General features: G+C 46.4%; 1 protein-coding gene across 4 annotated transcripts; it reads right to left on the bottom strand.

Annotated features, from left to right (window-relative positions):
* Window positions 1–1,246: 1,246 nt before the first annotated feature.
* On the bottom strand, window positions 1,247–19,001 carry SP2 (Sp2 transcription factor). 4 transcript variants are annotated; one of them, XM_044298060.1, is made up of 8 exons: window positions 18,880–19,001; window positions 10,861–11,028; window positions 8,735–8,803; window positions 5,145–6,008; window positions 3,515–3,800; window positions 3,195–3,369; window positions 2,877–3,070; window positions 1,247–2,791 (listed from the first exon to the last, which is right to left on the bottom strand). In XM_044298060.1, exons 2-8 carry the CDS (start codon window positions 10,867–10,869, stop codon window positions 2,691–2,693), a joined length of 1,698 nt encoding a protein of 565 aa, XP_044153995.1. In that variant the 5' UTR covers window positions 10,870–11,028; window positions 18,880–19,001; the 3' UTR covers window positions 1,247–2,690. The 4 variants fall into 4 exon arrangements, with proteins under 4 accessions (XP_044153995.1, XP_044153991.1, XP_044153992.1 ...); XM_044298056.1 differs by having other exon boundaries at window positions 2,877–3,073; XM_044298057.1 differs by lacking the exon at window positions 18,880–19,001 and adding an exon at window positions 18,726–18,780 and having other exon boundaries at window positions 2,877–3,073.
* Window positions 19,002–19,279: the final 278 nt, after the last annotated feature.

The following is a 19,279-nucleotide window of genomic DNA, read 5'->3' on the forward strand; positions in this document are numbered from 1 at the left end:
GGGCCGTCCGTTTCGCAAATTGCAGAAGGCACATGGACAGGATCCGCAATTTGCGGCACTGTCTCGTGAACAATCCCTTAGAAGGTAAATCCAGTGAAAACTATCTTCTATGTCTTTCTCATAGTTACCTGTGAGATGATCACATTAATAAAAGCTGACCTTACGCTGCCTCCGATCTCCAGAATGAAAATGCTCTACCGCACTAAGCGTACAGTCACACACGGCAGATATTTCTGCATCGGAATTGGGTTGTTTCTGTAGCATGTAGATTTCAGTAAGTTCTACTAAAGTCACAGAAATGTCTGCAACAAGTGTGAACATGCCTAAAGAGAAACTCTCCAGGCAAAAATGATAGTGTTAGGGCTCATGCACACGAATGTATTTTCTTTCTGCTTCCATTCATTTTATTTTTTTGTGGCCGTATGCGGAACCATTCACTTCAATGGGTCCGCATAAACAACGGAAGGTACTCCGTGTGAATTCCGTTTCCGTATTTCTGTTCCGCAAAAAATGAGTGCATGTCCTATTATTGTCCGAAAATCACGGTCCGAGGCCTCATTTAAGTCAATGGGTCCGTAAAAAATACGGAACGCACACAGAACACATCCGTATGTCATGCGTATTTTGCGGACCCATACTGTAGAAATGCTATGCCCAGCCCATATTGCTCATATGTTTGGTGATTAATAAGTTACTGTTTCCGATCTGCAAAAAAACGGATCACATATGGAAACCATACGGATATGTTTTGTGGAATAATGGAACGGAACAGGACTTAAATCAGAGAAAAAAAAAACTCTGATACGGAACAACGGATCCGTGAAAAACGGACCACAAAACAACAAGGGTTGTGTGCATGAGCCCTTATGCTTAGTCCATGCATTGGACTCTCAGCGAGAGCCACCCGCCCTGACCGCTTTATATTGATTTATGATGCTATGTAACCCTTAGAGGTCTGGAATGTATTGGATAACACTGACATAATGCTGTCAGTGTTATCCAATACATTCCAGAACTGTAAGGGTTGCATAGCATCATAAATCAATATAATGCTATACGACCCGGTCAGGACGGGTGGTCTCGCTGACACACTCTGTAAGTCCAATGCATGGAACTCGCTTGTGCGAAAGGGGTCTTATACTCGTTCAGTAATAGCAAGAGATTTCTGTTCTAAGCAATGAAGTGTACTGTCTAGCATTTCTATCCCTAGATGACCGAGATAAGGGACACTTCACCCGAGTTTAGATTGCATTTAAAGCATACTTATTTTATTGATTTCGCCTAGACAAGTCTTTAATTTGTGCTGTGTACTTTCTCATATTCTGCTAAGGGTGCTATTACACTTGTGCTAGTGGCCGCAGGTAATGCTCATGCCAATTGCCTGGCTGCACCTAGACCTGCAACTTGAAAAAATGGCAGCAAGTTCAGGTGCAACCCAGAACCGTATTGCATGTGTAGGACCGACTAACACACGTGTCATAGCAGCCTTAGGCCAGATACACACAAGCGAGTTCAATGCGATAAACTTGCAGCGTGCCAGTGTGAGAACCGGAGAGACTCGCCGCATGCACCATTCTTGTTCATTTTCCATCCAAAACTCATTCCTTCAAATGAATGGGTTTGGGGGGGGGAAAAAAAAACAACGCACCCAGGCACCATATGGCTTTACAGATGGAAATCGGAATGGCCATCGGAATCCGGCCTTAGAGCTGAATCCCCTTACGGTGGCCCTGCGGCTGGGAAGGAGGAGCCGTGAAATCAGAATTCTATAGCAGGGAAACAGATTTAAAGCCTTAGAAAAATAGTTATATAATAATTAGCTAAAAATAAACTCAATGGTAGGTTCGCTTTAACAAACGACAAAGAACTCAGCAATTACTATTGAGTAAAACTGCACATTTCCGTTAGGAGGGAACATTCACGTGTCAGTGAGTTATATCATCTTCTTGTGACTAGATGCAAAAAACCAGCGATCTCGGAGTTTGCGCGTCTGTTATACAATGTATTAAGTTAAATCCCCTCTTTTATTTAAATGGAAAGCTTGGTGATCGCTAAGAATGCAAATACAACATGTTGTACACACTGAATAGAGCGGAGCAATGATCTTCTGAAAGTACGTTATGGGGAGCTGCTGAAATGCCTGCAACGGCAACTGGCGGAGCGGGTATGAATGCAAGATTAGCACAAGGATAATTGAACACTTACACTCGTGTATTGGAAGAGGGGAGATATTAAGGCACCTTCCTTGAACGGGGGGAGCAGTGTAAACATGGGAATGTTACGGACCAGCCAACGAGTTTGTATCAGGTAATGTATGTACTCTGTCCCCCCCCCATTTAAATCCTTCATGTTTCACAGCAATAGCAAATACTATGCCGAAAAGTCCTCTACTCTCGATGACGCCGATATACAGAGCGGATCTGTAGTTTTCGTACTGTAGACAACCAGTTCTCTGCACAAAACTCATGGTCACCTTGAAAACGCCACCGTATGCCTGCTGGGGACATACCAGTAGTGTGACAGCTTCTAGGGAGCGGCGATATTTACTACTGGTATGATTGGGCGTGCAGTCCCATACACAGGTCAATGTTACTTCCAGGTAGCCCAAAGATATCTGGAAGAGTTCCAGCTTGGAACGCAATGTCATCATCATTTTTGGGATCCTACAGTTAGGATGGTTTTCACTTGCATTACAGCTTCTTTGGTGCGAGGTGTGTCTTGAAGTGCTTGCTGACATGGTCGCTGCGTGTGAACCTCTTCTGACAGTGAGGGCATTCAAAGCGCTTGTCACCTGTGCAGGGACAGCAGAGTAAAATCAGTATACATGTGAGACAAAGTGCCTTACACGTGCATGGGTGCATACATGCGTCACACACCTGTGTGCGTGCGTGCGTGCCTTTGCAGCTCGTCACTGCGGGTGAACCTCTTAGTGCAGAATCCCCAGTTGCACACGAATGGCCTCTCCCCGGTGTGCAGACGAACATGGGCTCTCAAGAGTGAAGTCTTGCGAAACGTTCTCCCGCATTCAGGGATGTGACACACGTGCCTCTTCCTGCCAGGGGGACCCCACCTGCTGAGAGGGAGAGAGCGTCTCTCCTCAGCACAATAATCCCCATTATCAACCTCCTCCCACCCTGTGCCCCTCATTTAACTGCCCTTGCACAACTTCAACTCCGTTTTGTGAAGACTCTCACCCCTTCTCCCCGTCCTTGCAGTTTGGACATGTACAGGCCACCCTCCTCCTCTTCTCTCCTGGCTGTAGCTCGCCAGACAAGGCCTGTTCCATCTGTAGTTGTATCTGGGAAGGGCTGAGGCCACTGATGGCAACGTTATTACTGGCCACGTTCTGCACACTGATTTGCTGTTGCCCTGATTGGATACACAAACACAAGGGTGTGTTGATTCATTTAATAGAAGGAGAATCAAGCAAATCAAATAATGGGTTAAATGTTCAGGAGGTAAAGGCTGCAGCTTAGGGTTTCGTCTGGCTACATGCTCAAACTGGGATATACACCTGCAGCATTGGTGATGGTAACAGGTACTCCCTGCACTGGGACACCATTGATACTGATAGTCTGTAAGCCCTGAGCAGCGGCCGAGAGCTGTGCTGTGTTCAGGTTAATGACACTCCCTGCTGGAGCAATTTTGGCGAAGGATCGCTCTTTCCGCGTGACATTTTTCTTAGTAGGAGTAGCAGATTGTGTTGGCAGGGACCCTGTGCCTCCCGTGGAGCATGGCTGAGGAGTAGATTCTTGCACCATCAGAGCTTGTAGATCTCCTGCTGATGTGCGTAAGTAGAGCTGGGAAAGAAAGCATAGGAGGATTAATTACTAAGAAGATACTTGCAGGAAAATATGGACTTGATCCTCATTTAACCTCTGCACAGCTAAATATGCACAACATGCTGAACTTACATAGTAACAATAGAAAACCATACAAAAGGCACGGGATCCAAATTCTAGGCACTCTAGCTACAACGTGCTATGGATTTTACAGTCCTGTATGGAACAACTCCGGTGTACGATTCAACATTTGTTAAGCTTTGGATGACCACAAATCAGCCCTGTGTACACAAATCACAGCCAATGCTTTGCTAAAGGGAAACTCCAGTGCAGCGCCTCCACATGGAGAATTAGATATTACACAGTTCCATTTGGAATGAATGGGCTGTCCCTGTAATGCACGTATTGGTCCTCCAGATGAAGGAAACACTCTTTGGCCAGTAGAGTGTGGGTTGTCTAAAACAAATCATCTTACATCAGAGAGGCCACTTTTAGAGCAGATATTGGATGTCATAGTAAGGGCCCATGCACACAAACGCATACCTTCCGAGACATACGCTCCATGAGCAGACCATACGTCCTGGAGCAGCATCGATCGTGTGCACCGGAGCGCATACTTTACTATGATGCTGTGCTCGTTGGGCCGCCCAGGGGACTAATGTCATATGATCATATCAGTGCGGGACAGTAGTCCTACGGGCGCCCGACGCACATAGTATTATAGTAAATTATGAAGCCGTGCGCTCCGGTGCACATGATCAATGCTACTCTGGCCCACTCACGGACCACATTTCTCGGAAGGCATACGTTCGTGTGCATGGGTCCTAAGCAGTTGAATGGTATGCCTAAGAGGGACTATATGACAACTTCCCTTCTAGTAAATGAGTATCAGATGACGGGGACAAGCTCTTAAAGGGGTTATCCGGTAATATTTTTCTCATGTCATCTCACCTACAGTGGCGAGTATTACAAGTATAGGCTGATTTTCAGGCATATGATCCTAGCTGCGCTTGAAGCTGCCTAAGTGCGCAGGGGCAACCCCGAAAGTGCCCGCTACAGCCTATACTTGTAATACTCGCCACTGTGGACGGGGTGAGATGAGAAAAATATTACCAGATAACCCCTTTAACAACCCTTTCCCAATCAAGAGGCTGGGGGATTGATCAGAGGTTGCAATATCACCCCTTAACTTACTGTTATTAGGCCATCAAGAAAATTAGAAGTCAACCCAATAAGTCCCGAATCCTGGCAATGCCATCATACTCCACTTGAACTCCTCATCCTACTAGTGCTGAACAAGCCTACTAGTAATGAGAAGAATTACACAGATACATACGTGAAGTTACAGAGAAATGCATGTACCTGAGTGGGAATTGGTTCTGTGCTGTGGACACTTTGTACTGGTTTTTGTGGCACTGTTGGCAGTGTGGCTGAGGCTGCTTGTACCACTCTCAGAGCCTGTTGTGGTATCTGCACCAGCTGTGTTTCAGCCTTGGGCTGGACAAGCTGAAGAACTGCATGCTGACCTGCACTGGGACTCTGGACAATCAGCAGGTTGTTTCCGGCTTGAAGGATATTGTCTGCAGTTGTTTCGATTAATACAGTCTCTACTTGCTCCTGGGTAGGAGAGCCAGGTGCTGGCCCTGGTGTAAGGGGCTTCTTACGAGGCTTTTTGCTCTGTTTGCTAAAAGAAAGTTGACTGCTAGTTTCAGTGGAGGGGTCTGCCAGATTACTGAGAGGAAGTGACAATGTGAGGTTGTTACCAGTAGTTCCAGTGAACTTCATGACATTGCTGTTATTTTGTGGAGGGGCAGGCTTTATGGGCACATGTTTTGTAGAACTGGAGGCTGGGGCAATCTGAAGGGTTGTTCCACAATCAGTGGAATTAACAATCTGAAACTGAGTCCCCAGTGTCTGTGGAACTGCCTGAGGGGAGGTTTGTAAAGATTGATAGTGTCCAGTCTTGCCAACTGGGTTCTGTATGGTGAAGAAGAGCTGCCCATTTCCTGCTCCCAACTGTGGGATCTGAATCACATTCCCTTTGGCAGATAACAGTCCTATACCACTTTTTCCTGGACTCAGTGGTAATGGAGCAGGTTTTATAGGTATCAGCCTTTTACGAGTCGGCCGTTGTGGTACAGGGGGAGTCACTGCTGTTTCAACTGCAGGAGGACCAATCTTACTGCATGTAGCTGCCAGAAGAGCCAAAGGAGAGGGCTGTGTGTCCTACAGGATGGAACAGAAGGACACCTTGTTAACTTGTAAATTGTCATCAAGCTTAAAAAAATTACAGTCACAAAATTAATCCTAACGTCTTATCCATGTCAAAGGGTGGGTTATCTGAGGAAATAAATTGATGACCTACCCTTGGGTCATTAACATCAGATCTGCCGGGGTCCAACACCCGGGAACCCCCGATCAGCGGTGGAAGTCGGGTGCTCCATGAGTCCTGTGGCCTCTTCCTAGGCCAGTGACGTCATCATACATTGGTCACGTGGCATAGTTGCAGCTAAGCCCTATTTAAGTCAATGGGGCTGAGGGGCAATACGGAAGACAGCCACTATACAATGTACTCCACTGTGCTTAGTAAGCTGTTGGGAGGCCACAGCGTTCACCGGAGCTCCGCGGCTTCTTGAAACAGCTGATTGGCGGGGTGCAGGGACTCGGACCCCCACCAATGTCATTATGATGACAACGATAACCCCTTTAATGTCCTACTCCTCTGTACATCTTCTGAGTTGTATAAAGCCATAATATATCAAATATGGAAGTCTATGGGCCCCTACTTAAGAATAGCTCAGATTTGATACAGGGCTTTTCTTTCTGTTGGATCTATACAGATTCTGAAAAAGTAGTTCCATCAGATGCTGAATTACAGAGATAGTCCACTCTTGGAGGAGTGCTTCTAGTGGAGAACATCTCCATATTATGGAGGTACAGGTGTGTGTGTGTGTACATATAATATATCTATCTCGTGATTGTTGCAAAATTTACCCTTGATCCAACACGGTGGCTTTCAAGGTGGTGGCCATGTTCTAGATATAGTCTAAAAGGTTTCCGCCAGGTACTCCAGTTTCCTCCCACACTCCAAATACATACTTACAGGGAACTAAGATTGTGAGCTCCATTGGAGACAGCAAGCAATGATAATGTCTGTAAGGCGCTGCAGAATACAGTTGGGTCCATATATATTTGGACAGAGACAACATTTTTCTAATTTTTGTTCTGTACATTACCACAATGGATTTTGAACAAAACAATTCAGATGCAGTTGAAGTTCAGACTTTCAGCCTTAATTCAATTGGTTGAACAAAATGATTGCATAAAAATGTGAGGAACTAAAGCATTTTTTAAACTCGATCCCTTCATTTCAAGGGCTCATAAGTAATTGGACGAATTAAATTATTGTAAATAGAATGTTAATTTCTAACACTTGGTTGAAAACACTTTGTTGGCAATGACTGCCGGAAGTCTTGAACTCATGGACATCAGCAGACGCTGTGTTTCCTCCTTTTTAATGCTCTGCCAGGCCTTTACTGCAGCGGTGTTCAGTTGCTGTTTGTTTGTGGGCCTTTCTGTCTGAAGTTTAATCTTTAACAAGTGAAATGCTCTATTGGGTTGAGATCAGGTGACGGACTTGATTCAAGAATATTCCACTTCTTTGCAGTAATAAACTCCTGGGTTGCTTTGGCTTTATGTTTTGGGTCAATGTCCATTTGTATTATGAAACGCCGACCAATCAGTTTGGCTGCATTTGAGCACAGTATGTCTCTGAAAACCCTAGAATTCATCCGGCTGCTTCTGTCCTGTGTCACATCATCAATAAACACTAGGGACCCAGTGCCACTGGCAGCCATGCATGCCCAAGCCATCACACTGCCTCCGCCGTGTTTTACAGATGATATGCTTTGGATAATGAGTGGAGAGTGTTGTTCACTTGGTTGGCTGTTGTGAAGGGGTTTTTCTTCACCATGGTAATTATTCTGCGATCATCCACCACTGTTGTCTTCCGTGGGCGTCCAGGTCTTTTTGCGTTGTTGAGGTCACCAGTGCTTTCTTTCTTTCTCAGGATGTACCAAACTGTAGATTTTGCCACTCCTAATAGTGTAGCAATTTCTCGGATGGATTTTTTCTGTTTTCGCAGATGAAGGATGGCTTGTTTCACCTGCATGGAGAGCTCCTTTGACCGCATGTTTACTTCTCAGCAAAATCTTTAAAATGCAAGCACCACACCTAAAATCACATGTAAAGGAGCTGAAACTCCTAATCCCTTCATCCAAGCTATAAGTCTGGACTTTATGTCCATTATATAACAATAACTTGAATATGTTTTAGTAACAGGTAATAAAAACAATTTGTGTCAGTGTCCAAATATATATTGACCTAACTGTATGTCAGCGCTATATAAGTGAGCAAGATAAATTAAAGTAAAGAATTTGTGCAATACATTATATTCTCTTCAAAGGGCTGAGAAACGTTAGCACTATGTAGACAATATATACCAGATGTTTGGTAACACAAAAATGTACTCTGCAGCTGTTATGTTCACTAAGGCTTGTTTCAAATATGCGTGATAGAAATATGGCAGGATGTTCTGGCCAGGAACAGCCTGTCGGATCAATCCCTGCTGCGCAGCGGTATTTGCCCGTCCACTCCTCGGCATATTTGCCAGGTTGTGGCCAGATCTCCGCTGGCCCCCATTATAGTGAATGGGGCCAGATGGAATTCCGGCAGCGGACGGTTGCGCCAGCAGGGACGGATACGTCAGGCTGTTCCCAGCCAAAACAGCCTGCCAGATCTGTTTCATGCAAACCCTCCTCTTACTTACCAGCGATAGATGAAAGTTTTAAGTATTTCACAGCCTGTTACCTGACTAGCATTGTGTCAGCCTGCCCAATGAAATAGACAGCAATGTCCTCATTCTACCATTACATCTATAAATGCAGACTAACCTGGGAAGTAGATACGGCTGGTTGCAGGTACTCGCTAGGACTCACAGCAGCAGTTGCAGTCATAATGAACTAAAAAAAAAAAATTGCATGAATATATTAGTAATAAATAATTAAAGCTAAATGGTCAGAAATATTCTTGCAGTGCAATTTGTTCCATCCCAGCTCATTTGCTTCCATACACTTACAAGCCTTTTACCATGTGATCCCAGTGTAACTACAATTTCAGGCCAGTGACTCCTGTGCAGCTGACTTCCTGTGAACCACAAGATTTATAGTCACCTATCAAACACCTCACTAAGCTCCACCCTCATCTTATTCCTCTGTATGCCCCCCATATACACTGTGGAAGAGATCACTTCTGCCTCTGCCCTCATTCTGCCATTGTCAGCTATTGGTGTAGCTGTGCACACTATCCTCAGTGTACTTCTATGAGATGCAGCTTCACACTGCTCTCCCTGCCTCCTGCTTGGAAGAACTAACTGGGAGAAACAAATCACAAGCAGTAGGCAAGATAGACAGGCTGAAGCATCCATTTTATTCTGTAATAATGACTTATGCTGAACTACACAGGCAACAAAATATGGCCGGTCGTACTTCTTTAAATACTAGAACAGTAATGTTAAATGCAAATATCATGTTAAAGCTCTTCTAATGACTTTTCCTACAAGACAATATTCTGTATTACAACTACAGATATAAACTACATAAAACCTTGTGCATCTTCTAGTCTTCCTAAACTACGGCCACATCCTGTAGACTGCACCGACAGTTCTGCAAGCTGCCACTATGAACGCACAACAAGCTTGCAACAGCTTTAGGCTACTTTCACACTGGCGTTTTTTGTGGATCCGTCATGGATCTGCAAAAACGCTTCCGTTACAATAATACAACCGTATGCATCCGTCATGAACGGATCCAGTTGTATTAAGTGTTCTATAGCCATGACGGATCCGTCATGAACACCATTGAAAGTCAATGGGGGACGGATCCCTTTTCTGTTGTGCCAGATTGTGTGACAGAAAACAGATCCGTCCGCATTGACTTACATGGTGTGTCAGGACGGATCCGTTTGGCTCCGCTTCGTCAGGCGGACAGTAAAACGCTGCAGGCCTCCAGAGCAGAATGGTGACTGAACGGAGGCAAACTGATACATTCTGAGCGGATCCTTTTCCATTCAGAATGCATTAGGGCAAAACGTATCCGTTTTGGACCGTTTATGAGAGCCCTGAACGGATCTCACAAACGGAAAGCCAAAACGCCAGTGTGAAAGTAGCCTTAGCTGAACTGCTGTAATGCAGAGGGACTGTTAGCTTTCCCAACGTCAGATTACTGTACAGCATCTGGTGAAAACATGACTCGGGTCTTAAGCCAGCAGAACTGTGAAAGCAGCACCGGGGCCACAATGCAGGCTGTAACTCAGAATCAGTAAAAGGGAAGTAATGCAATGTATTTACAAAGTTACACAACTTTTTATAGTACAAAATTGTACAGATTAGGCTACTTTCACACTTGCGCTTGATCGGATCCGTTCTGAACGGATCCGATCATATTAATGCAGACGGAGGCTCCGTTCAGTAGGGATCCGTCTGCATTAATAACTTAGAAAAATTTCTAAGTTCGCAAGTAGCCTGAGCGGATCCGTTCAGACTTTCAATGTAAAGTCAATGGGGGACGGATCTGCTTGAAGATTGAGCCATATGGGCTCATCTTCAAGCGGATCCGTTCCCATTGACTTACATTGTAAGTCTGAACGGATCTGCACGCCTCCGCACGGCCAGGCGGACAGCTGAACGCTGCAAGCAGCTTTCAGCTGTCCGCCTGTCCATGCGGAGGCGAGCGGAGCGGAGGCTGAACGCCGCCAGACTGATGCAGTCTGAGCGGATCCGCTCCATTCAGACTGCATCAGGGCTGGACGGAGGCGTTTGCGTCCGCTCGTGAGCTCCTTCAAACGGAGCTCACGAGCGGAATTGCGAACGCAAGTGTGAAAGTAGCCTTATGGTCTGCAGCTTTAATGAAGCTAAAATGAGGACTATGCAAAGACAATCTGGCATTAAAGTTCACTCAAGCAGACAGTCCAGTACTGTATAACAAGAGATACGTAGGCATGACACGTCTGTGATACTGACCTTTGCCATACACTAATGAGAGAGTCTAGTGAATACAATGTATCAGCTGGTTCATTTCAATTAGCGTATTCTCTTCACAAGATCTTCTCATATAGTAAATCTATCCGTGTGCCGATAACTGACATTCCTGAATTTTTCTTCTCGGGGCAGAGCAAACAATTCACAAACCTAAAATATAAAAGCCAATAACTAACAGGAACAATAGATGAATTCTGAGTAATGAGGACAATTAAAAAGCACTCTGATATTGTGCCTCAGTTTTCCATAGGGTTAGTCCCAAGAGCACTTTTCTAAAACTTTCTCTTTAATAAAACTGGGAGGGAGTTATCCTGCATGCGTAGGGATCCGCAGGAAGTGTGCAGGAGCCGATGGACCGCTGAAGGTGCAGAGCACTCTGAGAAATGCTGCGGCACCTTTGTTGCTTTAGGTACCCCCTTTAAAGGGGTTGTCCAGGTTCAGAGCTGAACCTGGACATCCCTCCATTTTCACCCCGGCAGCCCCCCTGACATGAGCATCGGAGCAGTTCATGCTCCGATGCTCTCCTTTGCCCTGCGCTAAATCGCGCAGGGCAAAGGCATTTTTCTGAGTTCCGGTGACATACCGGGCTCTCTATGGGGCTGACAGGCAGCCCGGTGACGTCACCGGCACTGATGGGCGGGATTTGGCTCTGCCCTAGCCAGTAAAATGGCTAGGGCAGAGCTAAAGCCCGCCCCTCAGAGCCGGTGACGTCACCGAACACACTGCTGGGCGGAAGTTACCGCCCGGCAGTGTGTTATTGAAAACACAAGAGCCTGTGCCCTGCGCGATCTAGCGCAGGGCACGGGAGCGCATCGGAGCATGAGATGCTCCGATGCCAGGCTCAGGAGGGCTGCCGGGGTGAAAATAAGGGTATGTCCGGGTTCAGCTCTAAACCCGGACAACCCCTTTAAGTCAGACGCATCTCAATACAGCTGACGCATGAAAATTTATGCCAGGTTCCAGCGTAGTCATCTCTCCTGGCTCTATCAATCAGGAAGGAGGAGGAACATGGGTGCACAGAGTGCCTCGGGCCCACCCTTGGTGCACTTAACTGCTCATTTCCATATGGAGTAAAAGTACTTTTTCTCCAGAATAAAGCTACAGATTGGTAAGTGAAAGGTATCAGTACATTAATCTGAGGTAGCCATACAAGGCTTAGTGCCCGGTATAACAGAATTTCATGACGACACGTTACTGTGAACAGTTAAGCAAGTTGAAGAAGTGATCTCAAAAGCCATAAAGTTAAAGCTGAAACACACGTTTCAACATTGTAAGCAATATCAGTGTATTATTTTGGTTATGTAGAATTTTAGGTCCGTTGAATCGCTTGCCTGACTGGAGCACCTACAGAAGCTGGTATTCTCCTTTTATAAGGTTCTTATGTCAACTCTTTGTTCTAGGGATCAACTGATAGAGATTTTTTAGGGCAGATACGGATAATTAGTGAACTTTCAGGCAGATAATTTATACCGATATTCTGGGAATTTTCATTTTTGAAAAAATAAAAATAAAATTCCTACACAAATCTGCTGAAAATGAATATGTATATTGTTAACGTGTAGGTTTTTTTTTTGGTAAATCTTTCTTTTTCATTTATACTTAATATTTTTTTTTATTTTTACTAACTTTTAGCCCCCTTAGGGACTAGACCCCTTGTCCTATTCACCCTGATAGATCTCTGTCGGGGTGAATAGGAGCTCACACTGTCTCTGCTGCTCTGTGCTTTGTGCACACAGAAGCAGGGAGGTTACTGTGGCAGCCAGGGCTTCAGTAGCGTCCTGGCTGCCATGGTAACTGATCGGAGCCCCAGGATTACACTGCTGGTGCTCCGATCGGAGGAGCAGGGGAGAGGGGATCCTGTGGCCACTGCCACCAATGATTTTTGGCACTGCGCCACCAATGTTTTTAATACTGGGGTGGGGGCACACTGCGCCACCAATGAAGATAAATCTCTAATTTATTCATATACAGGAGGCGGGAGCTGGCTGCAGAACGACATAGCCGGCTCCCGACCTCTATGAGCGGTAGATGCGATCCGTGGCACCTGAGGGGTTAACTACCGCAGATCGCAGCTACCGCTCATAGAGGTCGGGAGCCGGCTATGTGATTCTGCAGCCAGCTCCCGCCTCCTGTATGTGAATTAATGAGAGATTCCTCTTCATTGGTGGCGCAGTGGCCACAGCCCCTCCCCTTCTCCTCCTTCCTCTCATTGGTGGCAGCAGCAGCAGCACAGGGGGAGATAGACACTGCTTCCTTCTCCCCTGTGCTGCTGAGGGAACACGGAGAGCGCTGTCAGCAGCGCGATCTGTGTTCCCCATACGTTATCGGAATATCGGCAAAATAGATGCCGATACCGGTCAAAATACTGAATATCAGCCGATAATCAGTCGAACTCTACTTTGTTCTACCCTACGCGAGTCCTTCAGGTGTCGGAAGATTGACATTCCCACCTTGGCGGCTCATCAATAGGAGGATATAGCCTCTTGTAGGTGCTTCAGTGATTAGTGCTAACAGGGCTGGACTGGGCATAGACCCTACAAACCAGTGACCAATGACCAAGAGAGAGAGACAGCCTGAGCTCTCCTCATGGCCCGCCAGCCATGATAAGTAATGATCTCCCCTTCTGACTACTGAATTCAACTGTATTACCAAAGGGGCAGTTTTTGGGAAGGTATTTTGTGATGCACTGTGGTATTTGGCTCTGCTGGGGAGGTATAATGTCCTGCCTACTTCTCTTGGCTCTGCCTTCTGTCAATTTGGACCTGACTACAAAATGGGGCCATTAGTTTTTAGTTCTTTCTAGGGCTATTTTAAGTTCTCAGTCCGCCCCCCGAGTCCTAGAGCTCAACTGATCCAAACAAAGTGATCTAGATGCATAAGCTTACTAGTGACGTGTACCAGGTGTGTGTGTGTGTGGGGGGGGGGGGGGGGTGTACTCTAATACACATGATATGGGAATGCCAGGTTATGGCTGCTTTAAGGGTGGAGGTGCTTGGTTTATTGGATGTGTGCTCCCCTGAGAATAACTTGCAAGTTTTGGTCAATGACCTCCTTCCAACCAAATACTGTAGAATACTTCATAGGCTTCTCATGTTTTATTCAAGGACTTTCTTCTAAACTGGAACCCCCCTAGGGCACCTATCCCTCACTGGATACAACTTACTGATGTAGCTTTACCTTTGTATCAATTAACGCACATGGGTAGAGGGTCGCCTGATCATTTTGATAAGATCTGGGGACCTTGGCGGCGGCCCAAACAGCCTTGGCCATCATGCTTGCATTCATGGAGCCATAACTTTTTTATTTTTCTATTCACATAGCCGTATGAGGGCTTGTTTTTTCAAGGGTAACTGTCATTTTTTTTTTTATTTGCTAGTTTATTAGAGCTAGGCATGTATATCTGAGTTAGTCTGTCAATGATTGTCAAAAGATCTGTAATTACCTTACAATAACAGCTTTCATTAATGTCCCCTGTCCCTTTCCACTGCTCCCTTAACCCTTTCGATACCAGCGCCGTACATATACGGCACAGGAATGATGTGTAAACATGGCGCCCGCACGTGCAGCGGGCGCCATGGTCGGCAGATCTCTGCTGTTTTAAACAGCAGAGACCTGCGGCTAATTACCGTGACCGGCAATAATACCGATTGCGGTAATTAAATGCTTTTGATGCTGTGACCAAGTGAGGTCACGGCATCTAAATACGCTAAAACCTGGAAGCTCGCTCTCCCAGGCTTCCTAGCAATGCCCCATGTGGCCAATTCGTGCATTGGTACTTGCGCTGAACAATTTCAGCCTCGCTGATGAGGCTGCAAGTGTTCATGCAGTAATTCTTATTTTAGCCACCAGATGGCAGGCCAGGATAAGAAATTAGCAAAATTGAGTTAAAGGGATTCTGTCACCAGGTTTCACCCCTGTCAGCTAAAAATATGCTGATGTTCAGGGCGTCTTCACGATTCCTAATCTGGGTTTATAAATGTCATCTGTAGGTTTATTTAGCTAAAAAACAGCTATTACTAACCTGTCAGTCAAACAAATAAGGTGCCCAAGGGGATGTTAATGGATGCAAGGTGCCGGTCGCACCCGCCGCCGTTCGTGCCCAGCGCCGTCTTTCCAGACTTCTGTGCCGCCTCCTAATCCTCTGTGCCGCCTCTCTCTCTCCCTCCCTCCCCCCTCCTTCTGCTGTAAGATCTCGTGCTTGCGCAAATACGCACAGGGCTCTGCCTGATGTGCCCGTGCGGACTTCTCCATTTGGCTTCATACAGCGAAGTGCGCATGCGCCGGCACTTCGCTCAACCCCTGTATGTGCGAGATCTTAGCAGTTCTAGCCTCAGAGAACTGGCAGAGGAGTCATCTTGAGAAGGTCCTCATATTGTAAATGTTTAAACAGCCGTAACTAGGGGAAAAACTCAAGGAAAACAGTGCTATGTGAAGAAACTGAAGATTGCTTTATGCATATTACTGCTGCAGCAGTAACAAATACTAAAGTTTATTTTTTGATGAAAACATGACGGTTACACTTTAAGTGACAAGATGAACTTTCTAATGGCACCATTTACTATTGCATACAATGTAGTGGGAATCTGCAAAAAAAAAAAAAAAAAAACTAATGGGGTGGAATTGAAAAAGAAATTGCATGTGTTGAGGGATAGGATGTCAAGCTTGTGGTCCACAGGGGACCGGAATTGATAGGAACGGGACCATTCACGCTGGAATGGAGTGCTCGTAAACTGTAAGCTTTTTTATAAACATTAAAGGGGTTGTCTCATCATAGACAATGGGGGTATATCGCTAGGGTATGCCCCCATTGTCTTAAAGGTGGGGTCCCACCGCTGGGACCCGCACCTATATCGGGAACGGAGCCCCGCAAGGTGGTGGCTGGAGGACTCTGGTCTGGCCACCCCCCTATAGAAGTTAATGGGAGCGTACCACGCATGACCGGGCAGAGCTCCCATTAATTTCTATGGGGCCGACGGAAATAGCCGAGCCAGCACAATGTTATGCGTCTAGCTTTAGAGAGGTTATCTGTGCCTATGCAAAAAGAGGGAGTTTGCTTTAGAGGGTGTGACCTAAGATGTAACGTTTGGCACCAAAATTGTGCCACAATTCTGGTGTTAAGTTCTGTCTCAAAGTAAGCCAACCAATACTTGGTGTAAGGTTACACAAAAGTGTCTGTCCCTGCACCACATGTATCACCCAGCCTGTGATACGTCTGGTGCAGGTCTAGACAGCCGGTCTAAGCTTAAGCCATCTACAGGATTAAAACATCTGCCCCTGTGCTGTTAGTTTAGTCCCACCTCTGCCCATCAGTCTTATGGGACTGTCATAGACAGCACTGGCAGTTCCATAAAAAGTGTGACACGCATACTCCAACTCCAATCAGGTAGGGGACTATGGGAACCCTCATCCACATGGTCAGTGGGTGTCCCAGTGGTTGAAGAGCAAGTGATCACACATTTATCATCTATCTTGTAGATCAGTGATAAATGTTGTTCATGGCCACCAACCTTTAAACAGGACAGGATGCAGTCCAGACTTTGTTGTACTGTGGACACCAGTGACTTGAGGATTTAGATAATTGTTTAGGCGATTACCGACACAATCGTATTTAGCGATTTAAAGGGGTTATCCGAGCCTGAAAAATACCCCCCTCCTATATGCCCGGGCCCCTCACACTGATTTTACTTTACCTGGCTCCACTGTCCCCGCTCCTGGTCCCCACACAGCCGCCACTGCTTCTTCCCGTCCGGTGTCGGGGAGGGGGCAGCCAATGGCAGGAGGAGACAGGCACGAGCCTCCCTAGCGACATCTGCTGACCAGGAGCGACGCGGGGAGCCAGGTAATTAGAATCAGTGTGAGGGGCTTGGGAATATGGAGGGACATTTCCAGACTCGGATAACCCTTTTAATGCCGATGTTGCACCAGCATTCTCTTGCAAAGATTATTGTGTACTAATTTGCTGGCATGTGATCGTTTACTCACTTGAAGATTGTTTGCTGTTAATACATAAAATGCCTGTTTTTACATAGTTCACATCGCCGAAAGATCCCACGATGTACAATAAATTGAGGAACGCGCATGGACACCATCCGTGTTTTGTGGACCGCAAAACACACCACGGTCATGTGCATGCAGCCTATAAGTTATATTTTTTAATTCTTAATTTTGTTCTATCAGGGATTTTTAGAATGCGATTTAAACTGAATATTGCTCATTTCTTATCCTGGCAGCGAGGCTGAAAGTGTTCAGCGCAACTACCGATGTCCCAATTGGCCGCACGGGGCATTGGTAGGAAGCCCGAAAGCGCAAGCGTCCGAGCTTTTGCGCATTTAGATGGCGTGATCTCACTTCACCATGGCATCTAAAGCATTTAATTACCGTGATCAGCATTATTGTTGGTCATGGTAATTAGCCGCTGGTCTCTGCTGTTTGAAAAAGCAAAGATCTGCCCGCAGCACGTACGAGCAGGCGCCATGTTTACACATCGCTCCAACGCAGCGAAAGGGTTAAAAAATTGCAAAAATAAAATCTCCACATATTTGGTATCACTGCATCCGTACCGACCCGCATTACACAATTATCAAGTAACTTTGGAACCAACCCCAAGTTCGGGAGATGTTTCTTTACAGTACAAATTCATTTATGACGTTATTACGCAATAACTTCGGCTCATTGGAGCCCAGACATTCTAATACTGTATGGAGCTCCTGCTTCGTACAGTATTGGAACAAAGTTTTCTTCGAATCGACTTCGGATGTTTCATCCGAAGTCGATTCGCTCATCCGTAGTCATTACTATGTATTTCGTAACTAATCCAAATGCAGATTCGCGGTGTGCGCCACAGTCTTTAACAAATTCCAGGTTCTTAATAATGGCCTCATCGAAGCAAATACATTTCAGCGCATGTAACTAGATGGGGGGGGGGGGGTCATTTTAGGGGTCGGATAACCTCTTTAATGAAATTCAGTTAGGGTGCATTCACACTAATGCGCGACAGCCGTGCCCATGTTGCAGATCTGCACACCACAGGCCCCGGCCGCGATGCACAGACCCAGAAGCACACGGGTTTCGGTGTCCATGCTGCAAGAAATAAAAAACGTCCTATCCTTCACTGCATCTTGGAGATCATGGACCCATTGAAGTCAATAGGTCGGAGCGCACACGGCCGGTCTGTGGGTTTTGCACGGTTTGTGGACTACAACAGGGGCATCCCACAGTAGTGTGGATGTGGCCTTATTGAGATGAAGAAAATGGGATCGTCCAATGCAGGACAATCCAGATTTGCTTAGCACTGACCCCTTAGACTACGACGACACGTGCCGCGCAGCCTATTTTGTAACGCTAGTGTATGGTGTGGCGGTGCAATATACTGCGACACCATAGACTAGCATTACAAAATATGTTGCGCGACACATTTTTGCAGTGTCGTTGCGCTCTATATGCCACGTCGTCGTGTGGCCCTAGCCTTACATTACAAGAAAATAATGGAAAGCGGTAATTTATTCCTTCACAAGCGCCGCCCGAGCGTTTTCATTGCAATCGTTCAGTCGTTACATACATTTACATTACAACACGGGTCGTTAGCGGTCAAATGGTACCAATTATCTGCTTGTGTAAATCCACCGTCACAACAGGAGCCATTCTTATGGCGGAAAAGGTGGCTCTGCGCGCAGCACCAGTATAGTCTTATATTATAGGCACCTGGAGCCAGAGGCCAAACTGGGGCAGTTCACCTGGTTGGTGTTACAGCTCTGGCTGTGATTGGAGTCTACTTCATACACGGCTGCTCTGTGTAATAGTGCAGCCCCTGTGATTGCAAGCTCTTGGGCTCAGACCTGACTGTTTACCCGAGGACTGAGGTTTCCCGGTAGTGTCAGACTCCAGCACATCCTGTTTACAGCAGTCCCGCCCACTCCCCGGAAGCACCCTCACCAGCCCCACCCTATCTCCGGTAAGAAGAAAAAAGGACTTCGCAGCTTTGTCGTTATCCCACGTACATACCGGAAGCTATAAAGCCGTCTCCCGTTACCGAGCCCTCAATGGAGTTGTTAGAAGGTGTGTGACGTCACTGGTCACATGGGCCTTCATGGTCACATGGCCAAAAGTGGGAAGTGCTGGCGAACACTGACTGCAGGAGCTTGTGGAGGGAGGAGGGACTGTGTGCCTGCGGGCGTCCCTGTGAGGGAGGATGTGTTCTGGAGTGCACAGGTGATGGGCGGCATGTGGAGCTCATATTGTGAGGAGTTTACAGTACAGATCTGTGTGTGTGGTGGCCTTATGGGGTGTAAATCTGTGAGGAGGGAGCAGATGGCGATCTGTGTGCTTGGGAGGGCAGAGATGGTGATCTGTGTGCTTGGGAGGGCAGAGATGGTGATCTGTGTGCTGGGGGGAGGGCAGAGAT

This window comes from Bufo gargarizans, chromosome 6 (genome assembly GCF_014858855.1).
Source record: "Bufo gargarizans isolate SCDJY-AF-19 chromosome 6, ASM1485885v1, whole genome shotgun sequence".
Taxonomy (NCBI): Eukaryota; Metazoa; Chordata; class Amphibia; order Anura; family Bufonidae; genus Bufo; species Bufo gargarizans.

What these genes read in the sequence shown, in the direction of transcription:
- SP2 (XM_044298056.1), bottom strand. An exon ending in TACCATCACCAATGCTGCAG is followed by an intron (nt 3,370 to 3,514) that starts GTGTATATCCCA and finishes GTATCCAATCAG; the next exon opens with GGCAACAGCAAATCAGTGTG. An exon ending in GCACGCACGCACGCACACAG is followed by an intron (nt 2,792 to 2,876) that starts GTGTGTGACGCA and finishes GTCCCTGCACAG; the next exon opens with GTGACAAGCGCTTTGAATGC.